Below are 15,618 nucleotides of genomic sequence, written 5' to 3' on the forward strand. Positions count from 1 at the left end.
TAACAATTTATCATGAAAGAGCCAGCCATCAAGAGGTTCCAATAAAACAAAAGAAACTCAGCTTTAGGAAAGTACCATCAATTCCCCCATTCCAGTAATCAAACATGTGTTATTTCAAACTCAGACGTTTGCAAAACAAACTCCCCCTATTATTCTTTCAAATTAGTTTGAACTTCCTATAATTTAACAAAGATGTAATCATATCCGTAGAAATCCCAGAATTCCTTATGAGCATCTTAAAAAGCAGGAATGAATCATTTCCTTGTAAAACAATCAAGTTTGCAATGCTGTGATCTTGGAAATAACAGTTGAACAGTCAAAGTCAAGCACTCAAAAGAAAATAAAAGCATTTAATGCAAAATATTTCCAAAACTTTTTACAGCAATTTCCTATAAATGGAGTATTTTCTTAAAGAATGAAACCACTGATACAAATGTATTGTTCCAAAGGGGATTACAAAATTTTCTCCTCAGCCACAAAGGAGGTAGAGAGGGCATTGCTCTTATCTGAAAACACCTAAGATGAACTGAAAAGTGATATTCAGGATCTAGCCTGCTATGTCTAAATTATGGTAACACATAGATTCTTTAGGATTAAAACTTCACAGGCTGATATATCTTTACTCCATAAGGCCTTTATTAAGATTCTTAATAATTTGTGGTTACGTAATGGAAATGTCTGAGATGCCTGTCAGCTACATTATGTGGTTTTTCTAATGATGGGAAGCCTGACATCAGAGCAGACTATTGGGGGTGCATTACCCTGCAAAGACCAGGCTTTAGGGATGGGTGTTAAAACAAACAAACAAAAGAATTGTTTCTATTCCTGCTCAGTTGCTCAAGGTTGTAGTTTCTGGCACCTGAGGGCAGGTGTGAACTGGTGCATCCTGGCACCTCTGGCTGTCCAGTGGCTCAGGGAAGGGCAGCCCCTGGGAGGAGTAAGTGGTGCAGCTGCCCTGGGCTCCCCATGTAGATTTGCAGCTTCCCAGGCTGTTGGAGGCTTTAGCGGGTACAGAGAGAGCTCATTTGGAGTGAGCAAGGCCCTTCAGATGACAGCAGTCAGTCCAGACAAAATTGGTCCTTGTTGAGAACCAGCAGGAGGCAGCTGGAAGGTAAGGGCAGGACAGGCTGAAGCGCTTCCATAGAGCTCTCCAGCAGCACAGGAGCTCCCAGCACATTAATTCATTCCCTCCCCTAGCACACTTGGCTGGTCTGGGAACGATTACCTGTAAAAGGAGCTCTTTCACCACTGTAGCTGTTCACTGCAGTAGTGCCCTGCAAGGCTGGGCTCTGCCTGGTCTGCTGCCAGCCACGCAGAGAAAGGCTCCAGCTGATCCCTGGGGAGCTGGGCTGCCTGCTCCCTGCTTTGCAAAACAACAAAACAGCCTTCGAGGAAGATGCAGTGGGGGAATGTGCTCTCTAGAAAACAAAGCCACATTAACCAGCCTCAACAAAGCAGCAGTTTTCTCTGCCAGTGGAAGGGCAGGCTGGTGCCTTCCCTCCCCAGGACAGACTGTCTTTTGGGCTCTCTGGGGCCACGTGGGAGGCTCCTGTTTGTGCTGTGCTGCCCCAGTGCTGGGCTCCCCATGCTGCTACCAGGAGCTGAAGTCCCCGAAGCCTGTGCTCTTCTTCTCTTTCTTCACAGCTGTGCTGGTTGAAGGCCCATCATCCTCCATGCTGCGCTTCCTGCAGCCAGAATGAAAACAGCTTTGAGGGAGTCTTTACTGCCAGTGAGACAAGGGCAGCTTGGGTGCCTGTTCTGCCTGTTCTCTCCCAGCACCAGCTATACTGGAGCCAGCCCATCCCTTGTCAACTAGACAGGAGTGCAAGCTCCATGCCAGCAGGGGGACTGCAGGGGTTGGGGGTCTTTGGCATGCCCAAAAAGAGAGAATATGAGTCCATTGAGATGGTTTGGATCAGGCTTTGAACACTCCCAGGAACATGGTCAAAGCACAAAAAGTTCTTCAGGCCAGAGCTGAAGATTTAACAGCTGTACCTTTTGAGCATGGTCAGGAGAACATGAGCCATGAGTTTTCCACACACCTTCTCACCTGCACTTGTGACAGCAAAAGGATTTATAGGGAATTAGGTATAAAGCAGCTGGGAGAGCTCTTCCAATCTTTCCTGTTCCTTGAGCCCAGCCTATTGCAGTTGCTGCTATTATTATCAGCCTCTCCTGAGCAGAACTTGCAACCCCAGGGAATGCTGTGCCACCAGCTCACGTGCTGTAGTTTTTTTGTCGGATATAAGCAGCTGATAGGGAGAACACCAAACCTTAAATATGACAGAGTAGGCTGCAATGACTGAGGTCCTTCCTATACTACCTGGTCTTTTCCACAGAGGCACAACTGCTGGATTTCCTCTATAAGTAAGAGTGCAGTGTGTCAGCAGTTTTAAGCTGCACATAGTATTTTAAGGGACACACAATATTCTGCAACTGAAAATTTTACTGACACACTAAACTGACCTACGTGAACATATTTCTGTTCTCACAGTTATGCAAATGCCTGTAAGTCACAGAGGCACACACAAGCTGATTAAATGGCTGCCCAGATCTGTGTATGCATAAATACAGGCCTTTGTGTAGCAGACAGACAAGAGCATTTTTGCAAATGCTTTTAGAGAAGTCTGTTAAAAATCAAGTGGAAGGCGTTTATTTTAATTTTCCCAAAACATATGCTAAGCTGCTGCTCAGCACTGTTCTTATGAAAAAAAGCAGTGCTGCCAATCCTGACGGGGTACAAAGGGTGTCTGGGAGAGGGTTCTTTAGGATAAGCCTGTCCAGCCAGTCAGGTACCCTGGAGCTACTCAGCTGCCCTGTGCTCCCACAGCAAGCCTGGGAGCCTGCTCCCCTTTCCAGCCATTTCAGCTGTGCTGGTAGAACTGTTTGTGTGGCTGAACAGGGAACTAGACCAGCAAACTGACGGAGGCCTGGGGCAGCTACTTTGTGCAGGGCAGAAGTTGCTAAAACAGAAACATCTGTGGGACCATGGCCTTCAGAAATAGCTTCAGAAAAGGAAGAGGATAAAAGATGGTGTAGAAGTGACACAGTACAGTTCCTCAAAGGCTTCTGAGTTCTGCAAAGGTAGCTACAGTTCTGAAGTCAGCGAATGCTTTTAAAGACCAGCTTGGTCATGTTCAAGGGCTAAAAGAGAAGCTCAGTTAATGTATGGCCTTGAAAAACAACAGAAGTGAAGTAAACGCTTGACTGTTAGAACTACATGAGGGTGTCTTTGCTGGCCCAAAACAAACAATAATGGCACTAGACAGGGCCACCATCCAGCAGGAAAGGCACCTAAAATATTCAGCAAAAATCAGAGGACAGGGAACTCACGCTGCAGCCATGTTGATGTATTTTCCAATCCCCTGCCGATAAGTTTTAGGAGTCTGAACCTCTTTCTTTGGTGGGACCACTTCAGCCTTTATTTTGGCTGCTTCTTCTTCCTGCTGGAACTTCTCTCTTTCAGCAGCGACCTGTGGGAAGCAAAGGGTGCAATCTGTTGCAAGAGATAGTGCAGAATAAGGAGAAAATGTCTACAATTCTTTGAAGCTTTAAAGCACTCTAAACCAGCAATCAGCACTGCTGAGATTATAGGGCAGGCTTTAGGAGACAGCCCTCAAGGGCCACTACAGACAGGCTCTCTGCAGCCATAATAGCAAGACTCCTCACCTGCAGCCACCCACAGCTACTGGGACATTTGAAAGGAAACCATCAGAAGCCTGATGGACTGGGAGCTGTGCCAAACTCAGTTACAAGAGTAACTCTCCACTGAAAGAACTGGGATCCTGGCAAAAAGGCAATGTTGAATGGCAGCTGCTTAATCGTAGCTGGCAACCAGATGGACCAGGGAGCTGCCCATGTGCAAAGAAAAGGCATTAAGTTCCAAAATTTTCCCCAGAGAAGCTTTGGCCTTTCAAAAAAAAAAAAAAAAACCAACCAAACAAGCAACCTCACCTGTGCATCTGCCTCTTCATAGGGATCAACAAAAACGGTTGTTGTCTCAATTCTTATTTCTTCCTGGAAACAAAAGAGAAGAACAATAATTCCATCTGCTGATTAAGTTGTGTCATCTCCCCTATTTTGGTTTCAAGAAGTGTCAGCAGAGTGACCAGCACTGCCACGTGAGGCCTCTATCCCCAGTGCTTCACACATACCTTGGGACGGTCTGTTTTCGGGTCACTTTCCACATTCTCCATAGCAGTCAGAGTTTCAAAGCCACCAACCACTCTAAAAGAGGAAAGACATGTTATCCAATTGTCACAGCATACTCAAAATATTCCTACACCCTTACCTTTAATGTATCTCATTTATGCCCATTACTCTAGCAGATTTTTAAATCATCATGTTTGGGGAGAGAGGAGTCAGCAACAGTGTTTGGAAGACCTAAGATAATGAATGTCATTCAGCATGGAAGATTGGAATTTTTTCCTCAAATATGGGATTTGAATTTAAAATTAAACAGAACATGGAAAAGTCCAACTCTCAGAGGCAAAGCAAAGCCCAAAACCTGGAAGCCACACAAACCAGCCAGATGAACAAGTCTTTTCTTCTTCATTTTCAAACTATCTATGAGACCTTAGAGTGTTATTGGGAAGAGAATGGTAACTACAGCAGCACAGGAGAGCAGTGGCAGAGCTGTCTGCACTAACACCACTGACACTGAAAGCACAGCATTCCTCCAGAAGAACATCATAACTGTGAGCTCATGAGGGCTCTGGGAAGGCAGCAGAACATCAAGTCACAGCCACAGGATAAGGCCAGGGTACTTCTCAAAGCAGTTTTCACCTAGGAGGGTCATAGATCCCTGGCTTCTCACTTTTCAAGCCAACATATTCAAACACTTGCTTGAAAATGTTTAAGGCTGAAGGCTTTCTGGACTATTGCATGTTTATTTTCAAAAGAAGTGTGGAACAATGGGAAATTCTAGAAAAGCATATTTAGAAAGGATAAATGGGGAAACCCAAATAATTATAATCCTGTCATCCTGTCATTTATCCCAGCAAAATAATGGAATAGCAGAGACAGGACATGATTAAGAAAGAAAGGAAGTAAGTAACAGCAATCAACAAGGTTTTGTGGAAAACAGTGTCTGTCAAACAACCTTCTATCTTTGGGACAACAGATGTGGTTAACAGGGATAACAGTGTCCATGGAACAGACTTCTGGAAGGCGGCTGATATTTTGATTGAGGAACCAGAATGATATGAAGTGAATACAGTACACATTAAATAAAAAATTGGCTGACAGGTGTCAAAATCTAATTTTAAACAGGAACCACTGAGTCAGTATGTCTTCAGAGGGGTCCTGCTGGGATCAGCTCTTGGTCTCAGGGTATTTAACACTTTTATCCACCTCATCATCCCCAATTAAATTTGAAAACAGCTATTCTTAGAAGAGCAGTAAATAAAGAGGAAGACAGGCTGTTGATGCCGAGTGATCCAGACCCATTAGCAAAGCAGGCTGTAGCTGGACAACATCTGTTTTAATAGAGCCAAGCCACATGGCCAGGAACCAAAAATACAGCCCATACTAACAGCTGTGGGACAATAAGAAGCAGCTGTAATTCTCAAAAACACTGCTTCAGGAGCCAGGGGAGTTGGGGACCAGGAGATCAGCAGCAGGGGCAGGAATTGGCCACTGAGGAGTCCAAGGCTGCCCATGGGAGAGGGCAAGCCATTGCCCAGCTTCTACAGGGGGCTGTTTTGAAGCCTGATTGTTACTGGGACTACAGCACCAGCACAGGTAGGCTGACAAGGGATAGGCAGATGAAATGGGGGAAAATCAAATTAAATTAAGCTGGTGGGAAAAAAGGATACCAAAACGGTGGAATATGTAGAGCATTTTATCACCTAACTCTGCTTTCATATCAAAGAAATAAGCAATGCCTTGACCAAAACACACATGATATTCACAGTCACCTTTATACACTTTATACACTCATACCAGAGTATTTCTCTCTCAAAGACATCTGTCCAGTCCCAGCATGGCAGAGTCTGCCCGACCAGACTGCCATGAGAGGTGATCCAGTGGAGAAATACACTTCCTACAGCACTCCCCAGTGCCCTCAGTGCCACCCCGTGGGCTGGGACAGGCTGGAACTACAACCAAAAGGACAGACCCCACCACAGAGAATGAACTGAGATAGAAAGGGTGTTCTCACACCTGCCCCAGCACAGCTGTGCTTGCTCATGTTTCAGTGCTGCTCCAAACTCTATTCCCCAAGGGCCTGCTGATATTCTGTAATAAGGCTGTGACTTTTAGGTGCAATTAAAACCCATGGATGCAAGCTAGAACAGCCTCAGTCATTTGTGACTGGAGGGAGCAGACTGGGGGAGGCTGCACAGGACTTGAGGATGCTGTATGACTTTTGGATAGTTCGTAACAAAAACTCAGTTTTAAAATCTCTCTCCAGGCCAATATCAGATTCACTTATAATACTGGTGATTAACACCCAGCTCAAGATATATTCACTATATTTTAACTGCCTCAAAGGAAACTTCTGATTTAATATCGAATGATTTTCTAGCCAACAGCTCACTCATTATCTGCTTGTATGTTTTCATTTAATTAGGTTTCTGATAATTTGAAATGGCCAGATCAGCTGTGCACTGGCAATCTCAGCTGAGTAATCCCTTAGCCCATAGCTAGACCTCCCACAATATTAGCCCTAATGCATTTTACTGATGCTACCAGATCTTCAGTTGCTTTGCTAATCAAACCTTATGGATAATATTTTGTCACTTGTACATTTTGAAAGGCTGTGATAGACATGGCATTCACAGGTCATCAGTAAACGACCCAAATAGTCTATTTTGACATGACTACTAAGGGCTAAGGGGGAGGAAGACAAAGTTGTTATGCCTGCAGAGCATGTCATTCTCTTCTTCACTTCTCATCTCTCAAATGGAAAATTGCTTCCTTTTCTCTCCCTGGCATTCTCCAACATTTTGCACAGAGTATCTCTGTGTACTATACTGTTAGCACAGTCAGCTCTCAATATATGTTTTTGTCTTTATAAAGACACTGCTGCAGTACTGATCAAAAAAAAAAAAAAAAAAAAACCAACAAAAAACCCCCCAACTAATTTGAATATGAACCACCACCTCAGAGGAGAGCTCTGACCAGAGGGACAGAAAATAATCTACAAGTCACTTTTGTTCAGGGAGCATTTGGGAGCTTTGTCAGGGTCAGGCCCAGCTGAGGCTGGTATCTGCCCACTAACAATTAACATCCAAACGGACAAGGTCTGATTGCAAACATCACCCATCCAGTAAAAACTGAACAACACACTAACCTGGCAGTCAGAGCTGGATGCAAAAGAAATTGAATATTCCAAACTGTAAAGGCTTTTGCAAGCTTTCCTCTGATCTAAGAGAGACAAGGTATATGCAGGCCCTTGAAATGTTACACGTTGTTATTGTCAAATCTCATTTTGAGATTTGCTGCTCATTGCAGCGCTAAAATCGGGTTGATGAGATATAATGTGTCAAAACCCATGCACTGGCATCCCTCACAGCAACTGCTCCTCAGTGATCGAGGAAACCAACACACCAGAGAAGTTTTTGGGATTCTTTGCCTGCCCAACAGCACATATTTTGGGCCAAAAAAAAATCCCAAATAAATTATATGTAGAAAAGACCATGAGATCAGTACATAAAAACATTTTTAAAATCCTCTAAAAGAAGATGCAGATTCCAGAAACTCACATCCCTTTATAGTCTTAACACGTGCTAAACGTGTGGCACAGACAGTGACTGTTCACACTGGTATCGTGCAATGTCACTTCTGCCAAGTTGGGAGCCAGCTTGGCAGGGAAGGAAGAAGAGCATAAACAAGTTTAACCCTTTTCCACTGCTTTTGGCTCTATTCCTTTCATAAGGTGTCATATATGCTTTGTCCTAAACTGACTGAGGTTTAAAAAGGTGTTCAGATGACACCCTGCAGTGAAAAGGGTGACATTTTCAAAACACCATTCATATCAGAACAACCAGTGGAACCGAGAGTTTGCTGTGTGCTTCCAGTAGATGCTGAACAGAAATTATGATCTCAACTATATATTTAGCTCAGCAACCCTGAGACAGCTTGTATTTTTAGAGGAGCTTGATAAATGTTGCATTACATTTAAGCATGAACGACAAGGCAGGTACATTTATGGTATTTTTTTTCTGTTAGCATAGGAATGAAAACAAAAATGTGCCCTTACTCATGCAATTCTGCTTTCTTGAAAGCTGGCTAAGTTAGCACTGGAAATCTTTGCATTTCACATTTAGATGTGTTATTAAAATCTTACTTCCTGTTAAGGGTCCTTTATGTAAACTAGTAACCTTGCTTCAAAACCACTGCCAATGCCTTTGCATTATGAAGTAGTGAAATATCCGGAGCAGGCAATATCATTTGCAATATGCCAATGAAGGTCTCACTGTACATCATTTAATGCTGCCCCAAAAAAAAAACTGCATCTCCCCTGCAGGCCCAGAGACATTCACACTGAATTTTTTTCTCATACTTTTGTTTGGAAGAATTATAGGAATTAAGCCTTCTGCAACGCTGGGGATGGCAGTCAGCCAACATGATAGAGTTTCCTGGTCAGAAGATGACACAAGAACAATGTCTGGACTTTTTTTAAAAGCAAGTTTTAAACTACAAACAGAAAACAGAAAGAAAAAATTGCTCTTTTGTAAACACATTCTGCACCGAGGGTTATTTTTATAAAAAGGAGAACACACATTTATATACACACACAGAGGGAACAACACATATGTGCACAAACACGTACACTCAGGACAAAATGTTTTCTATGCATACACCCAATCTGTAATGGAGCAAGCAATTCAAATGTGCAACAAGGATGCAGCCAAAACGTCTCCATCTCTCTGCTACATAAGGGCTTAATCTAGCAGGCAGGACACAGTAATAAAGGGTGCTCAAAAAATAAAACAACTTGGAAAAGAGCTTATTGAAACTAGACTCAACAGATGAACCTGGCACAAAAGGACTTCCCTGTCTTGGCACAGGTCCCTCTTCAGAGATCATACAACTGTTTTGGAAAGGACAGCAGTCCTCATGCAGCTCCAACAGCCCAGTACTCATGTGCAGCCATGGCTTCCACAGGGAGGCCTGGCTCATTTCCCCACCTTGCCCTTTGCTCCCATTCCGGTGTCTGGGGAGCAGATTCTGCAGTGTAAAATTAGGTCAGTCTCCCTACACAGAATCAGCTCTTCTGCTGTCACACAGTTTCTCCTATCTTCAGATGTGCTAAAGCAGAAGACCCACAAGAACATGAGTTTTCCAGCTTAGAAGCAACTGCGATTCAGTGATTCCAATCATACAGGGAATGTTGCAAGTGGAAACAGACAATGTGCTATACAACAGTACCTGGGTAACTGAATCATTCCTGGTAGTTGCCTTATGTAGCTAAGTATTTTAGAGGACAAGAGTTACTTTCATTGCCCCAGTCTACAGAACTGCAGTAGAAAGCATTAAACAGGTTAAGGAATACTTAATACAGAGTGATACTGATCCAAGGGAAGAACTCATTTCCACAAAAGCATCTGGCAAGGAAAGAAGGGAAGAAAAGAGAAGAATAAGCTGAACGCATGTCAGCTATTGACTGATGCCTCCAGTCTGACCAAGCCTGAGGTTTCCCAAACCACCTTCTTCATTATTTCTGGGAACAAGAGAATTGAAGAATGAGCAGCAGAAACCTCGGGAGACAACAAAAGTTAAGCACGTAAGCAAATATGTACAGCCTCATACAGAAGGAGTATGTCCTTGACATATTCATCTCCTGTCTCAGTTGCCACTTTCTTTTCTCAGCTCTTGACAAACACAAGTGATGTTCTAATAAAAACACAGAACTGCTGTACAGATAATTTCCAGCTTTGCCACTCTGACCACAACGCTTTTCTCTTTGCTCCCTTTATTGCCCTTTGTTTTATTGCATCACATCATGTATTTGCAATATGCCCTCATTTTCAAGCCCACCATGCTCTGCTTGTCCTAAATCTCACCCAAAATTCTGAAAGCATCTTTCTCCTTCTGTTGATCACTTTCCACTACTATTTTAAACATGCACATTTTCATGTGTGCCTTTAGCTTTGGAACAGGCTCCCAAAAAACATTGATGAAGCAATTTAATTTTTTCCTGAGGCTTTCTTTTTCCAAAGGTGGTGGATGGTAGGTTGAAATGGGTAACTGTCACAACTTCCCTGTATATATGCAATCTCTTTTCTACTTACACAGTTTTCAGGGACAGAGATTATTTCTATTTCAGCTAATAAAGGGCAAATGTACCAGGTTTCTGATCCATGACAGCTGTGAGCCATTGCAACAGGAAACATAACAACAACATGGATGGAATAGGCTTGCATCTTAATTTCATAAAGAACACCAAACAGGAACCTGAGCTTATCTGCTGTTTTGGCTGTAGTGTTCCTGTAGCCCCTGCAGGTCACAGCACAGCCAAGACCCTGCTTTGAGCATGGGTAGGAAGGAGACTCAGGCACAGAGCCCAGGGCAGCAGCCTCCCCAGGCAGCAGCCCCCTACAAATGCCTCTCATCCCCTCTTTGCAGAGCAAGGGCATGTCAGTTGGTTTATATTATCTCAGTTTCTAAATTAAACCTCTTACCAGCAAGCTAAAAGCCCACAAAAACCACCAGTTGGTTTTCATTTTAATTACCTCATTCTCTAAGTCAGAAGAAATAGTAATTACTAGAAATGGTAATTACTAATTTAATCTAGGCAGCTCTGTTGGAGCAGGAAATCCATGCAGCCTGCAACACCCCTCCAAGGGAAGGCATTCTGCTTTCACTCTCTGTTTTGGCTCCCCAGCCATGCCAGATTATCTCCTTTCTTTTCAGTACCAGCATCCTCATCATTGCCACAGTGAGCAGCACAATCATGATGAGCTCTTCCCTGTCCTCCAGCCACCCTTTCTCCTGACACATGAAAATTCCAGTGCACCAAGGCAGACACATGTCACCTCTTCACTGTCCCACTGCCAGGTGTGGACACTGATAGATTTTCCTACATAAAAATTGTGTTTCAGACCAGTGGGGACATGAATAGGATATATTTCCAGAAAAGGAACTTTTCAATGTTTTATCCCACAAAGGACCAAGAAACAAAGAAAGGAGTAGGGAATGGTTGCCCTTTCATTCTTTTTTGTTCTCCTAAGTACGGAAAGCCTGCTGGAAACTTCTACACAAGTTACAAACAGGTCAAACTGTGCTCTCCAAGATACCTGTGTGACACTAACAAGGACCAGAGTCACACAGGAGTAGCTGAGAGTAGAGTTCTGATCAGAGTATTTAAATTTTTATATTAACTGAAATAAGTAATCCTCAAATCTATATGAAAGTCACAACAGGCCAGTAAGCAAAGTTAACAATACAATTAAACACTGATGGAAACAAAGAATCCTGATATCATGGGTTCATTCTGCTCTTAAACCTAGATATTATTCCTAGATATGCTTCCCAGATATTATTGTGCTATAATCAGCTCAGCAAATCCTGGAATCACCCAGGATCTCAAATAGCAAACTGAAGTTGTACTTTTACTAGAGGTACAATCTCTGGCATCTTCTGGCTTTTATGACTTTTAAAAACAATGCAGGTAAAAACAGATGATGGATTTTGATGACAAAATACAGAGCTTAAGAGCTACACACATCAACCTTTTATTATTAAACTTGTAGGTAAATTCAATTATTCAAGAATTCAACCTGTAGATTAATACAGCCTGACTGGGATACATATATCCCAGCATTTAATTTTTATCTTCTTTGTATTGATCTTCATTTACATGCAAGACAGATCAGAGTAAAATTTCCCTGATCTGTGTTCATATGAAGATGTCACTCAGTTTTCATGCAGGAAGCAAAATATGATTCTAAACCAACAGTTTTAATAAACCTTTTCCACTGTATTTCAGCTAAAAATATAAGCAGCACCACTTCTTCACTCTGGCACCTAAACTCAGATTTCTGTTACAGCAAAGACAATTCACAAATTGTCTTTGCTAAAACTGCAAACATCTCTGCTATATATGCTTAACCAGATTTACCTGGACTATGTAATTCCTCTCTAAAGGGCAACATACAGTGTGAAACACCATCTGAGCTATTTTGCTCAAAAGGTACTTGAGATATTCAGCACAGTGCAAAGACTTTGGGGAGCACAGTCCCTGCACCACAGAAAACTCAGCTTCTCTCCAAATCCTTTCTTAGTGAATTCTGGTATAACTGGAGCACACTGGGGAAACACAGCAGAGACACTGGAGGATTACACAAGATGCTCACTGAGGTCAGGCTGCACCCAGAACTGAAGACCAGGCACATTTTCAGCTGAGCTGTCCTAAGACAGACATTACTTGATGAGGTGGCCAGCTCAGGATAACAGCATTACTGTAGGGGATTTGAAGGGGTTTTTGCAAGGTGGACTCAAATTGTTGCTGAAGTGAAATAATCCTAAGATCTGGATAAGGTAACTCCTCCAAGAATTACTGACTCTCAGCTTTTAGTATTAGAATTTGCTTTATTCATCTGCTTTCATGAAAGGACAAGGGAACTTAGATTTTTTCTAGGAAAAATCTAAGAAAGAAAAAAGAAATACATTTCCAAGAGTGCAATTATTGAAGAATCAATATTGGAACTAACAGCACTAAAATAAAGTGCCATTAAAATAAACTTTCTGCCTCAAAAAGTTGCAGGCAGGGAAGATGGATTAAATATATCACTTTCACTGTACAGCACAATTACATGACATTCAATCAAACAGCACATGGTTCTATTTTCCATTGCTGACTTCCAAATGAATAGAACCATGAAAGGAATAAAAGCCCAAATCTATAAGTAAAAAACATTGTAAGATTCTCAGGAACTCCCAGTGCAGCAGGCTAGCAACATTTCCACTCCTGCCTTGCACAAGAGATATCTGAGAACAGCTCTGCTTGACTTGGTAAATACCAAGTACCTGCAGCAGAGGAAGCAAAGAGCAACCCATAGCAAAGATTTTCTAATTTCTTCTTCAATAAATACCTTAATCTTTATCATGTGAAGATTTCGCTGGAAAAGACTTTCAGAAGAGACTTCTTTATAAGGAATGGAGTTCTCTCTCTGTCTGGGCATTGGTAGTATCTTTATATATGTGTCCATAAATATACAGATTTTATACCATTGTCAGGAATAAAAGAAAAGAAGAATAAAATAAAAAAGAATAAGAAGGGCAAAAAGATCTCATCTATGCAGAAGCTCTATGCCATGATGAACAGTCCTGTCATGACTAATTTTTCAGTTGATGGCTCATAAGAGGATGAAAGCAGTATTGAAGAGCTAATCTCTTGTGTCCCAGCAATTAACATGCACAAATATCAACATGGTTCATTACATGATGATGATTACTTTGCTCATGACTCCTGGAGGAGTCACAGAAGGGAAGTGAGGCAACTTACAGTGACTGGAAGAAGGAAAAAAAGGCAGGGTCTGCTGACTGGCATTGGTGCAATGTTGCCCACCTACTCATGACCAGGAGAACTGGATTGTGAGCTGGGATTTTGCTCCAGTTCAATTAAAGAGTCGCTAGATTCTTCTCTTTAGGTTTCAGACATACAAGGGAGAATGTCTGCTATGCTGCTGCCCAAAATATCCTTCACTTACCTTCCAAAAACTGTGTGCTTCTTGTCCAGATATGCACAAGAGCGGAATGTGATGAAGCTAGAAAGAATAAAGATATAACAGTTACCACATTGCCCCACTGACCCTCAACAACAGCCAGTAATGCTTAAAAACACAAAGTGTCTGCAAAAACTTTTGGAGAGAAGCCAAGCCTCTCTCCCTCTCTGGCTCCTCTCTGGAAGGCCTGTGGACCAAACATCCTTTAACTCCTCAGTATTGTGGGTTCCACCTAGATTTTTGGAGTTCTGGCTTCTCACTTTTCATCAGACTAACATTTTTAAACAGTACTTCAAGAGTGGGGCCTTGCAGCAAGTCCAAAATTAATCTGAGCATCTGCCTCCTTGGCCATGCAGGCCCTGGGATGCTCACGCAGGGCAGGCAGACATGCATCCTGCTTGGGAAGAACATTTCTGGTGCGTGATGGGCAGCTTGTATCCAGCAAATGAAGCTACATGACACAACAGCCTCTGCCAGTGGAAACCCCTCTTTTCTGGATATTTACGTTTTGCATTTCTCTTCCCTTAAACTGGCCTGTTGCTGATCCATTTCTCCTCTGGACAGAGCACACTCATGCTCCAGATACAAACACCCCAGAAGAATACTTCAAAGTGTCAAAAGTAATTAATTTGACTTTTAGTTCTGGGGTCTGTACTTTTAAACATGGGAACTAAAACACTAACCCAAAGCAACCTTTACTACTAACGCTTTACTCTAAAGCTTGATGCTTCTTTGGAAGTCCTGTACTATAAATGTATGAGACAAAGATTTCCACATTGTGGTGTGCAGACCACGATGGCCTGTCTTGGCTGGACATGCAGTGCTGGCTTTCCTCCCTGTCTCCATCTGTTACACTACATAGGAGACAGCTAAAAATATATAAGCATTCCAAAAGCACTTTTCCATATAAGCAACTGCCTCAGGAAGTTATATGATTGGAAATAGGAGCAGCTGTAATGTTCCAGACAGTCTATTAAGATGTAGCTTGCCCTAGGAAAGCACTGGGATGCAGTGCAGAATGCAAATTCCTACATGGGATACCACTTTATTCCTGGATATCTAATAATTAAAATTATCACACGGTCAGTTATGTAGCATTGTAATAAAAAAACCTCTGAGAAATAGCAAATACACAGGGAAAGCTTCTCATCTGTCACTGCAGTCAAAATAAATTAAAGACAACAGAATTAACATAACTCAGGATGGTCCCAGGGAAGTCCTGAGCATTATTTGAGTGTCACCTTGCAGGGGGGACCCAGTCCCTCTGCCCTGTAGTGCCTGTCACCTAAGGGGAGAGCTATTCACAGAGTTCCTAAGCCTGGAGGAGGATTTATCTAAGTGCTGCCTAGGAACTTTTATAAATATGGGCAGCTGGACTCTCTTAAGAACTTACAAATAAAGGAATTTCATATTTCATTTGCAAATTTTAGGAGAACATGCAATCACATGTACAGCAGCAGATGATGTGACTCAAAATGGCACATCACTTACAGTTTCTGCAACTTCTGTTATTAGAATCCCCATTTTTTTTTTTTTTAAAAAAAAAAGGAAAGAAGCCTCAACTCTCCCATAATTTAGCACGTGAGAGCTGGCAGTAACATTCAAATCCAAAATAAGTTATACAGCTATTCAATCCAGCAAACTGGCTCACACGTGCTTAGGCTTAAGAATGCAAGTAAGCCTAAGAATGTGAGGCCCTGAGACAAGCCCTTGTGTTTAATTAAAGCAAACCACACTGCTGCAGAGTTTACAACCCATCCTAGCACCCAGCATCACGAACACCAAGACCTGCTCCCTCCCTCCCTCCTCTGTGCCAAGTCACAGTACTGTACATACACACACACACTCTCCCTTTCCTGAGGCTCCCAATAAAATAAAATATTTTATATTACAGTACTTACAGAGCAACCAATAAATAGTTGGCCCAAAGTGACACAGAAAATTT

General features: G+C 42.4%; 1 protein-coding gene across 1 annotated transcript in view; it reads right to left on the bottom strand.

Moving 5' to 3' along the window:
- Nucleotides 1-330: 330 nt before the first annotated feature.
- The window catches only part of PPIL2 (peptidylprolyl isomerase like 2), a 67,833-nt gene continuing 52,545 nt past the window's right edge, over nt 331-15,618 (bottom strand). The window contains exons 16-20 of the mRNA XM_002198874.7: nt 13,659-13,715; nt 4,155-4,227; nt 3,955-4,017; nt 3,334-3,473; nt 331-1,685 (exon numbers count right to left, since the gene is read on the bottom strand). Coding sequence (XP_002198910.1) covers nt 1,592-1,685; nt 3,334-3,473; nt 3,955-4,017; nt 4,155-4,227; nt 13,659-13,715 — 427 coding nt within the window. The 3' untranslated portion in view covers nt 331-1,591. The remainder of the gene's footprint in view (nt 1,686-3,333; nt 3,474-3,954; nt 4,018-4,154; nt 4,228-13,658; nt 13,716-15,618) is intronic.

This window comes from Taeniopygia guttata, chromosome 15 (genome assembly GCF_048771995.1).
Source record: "Taeniopygia guttata chromosome 15, bTaeGut7.mat, whole genome shotgun sequence".
Lineage (NCBI taxonomy): Eukaryota > Metazoa > Chordata > Aves > Passeriformes > Estrildidae > Taeniopygia > Taeniopygia guttata.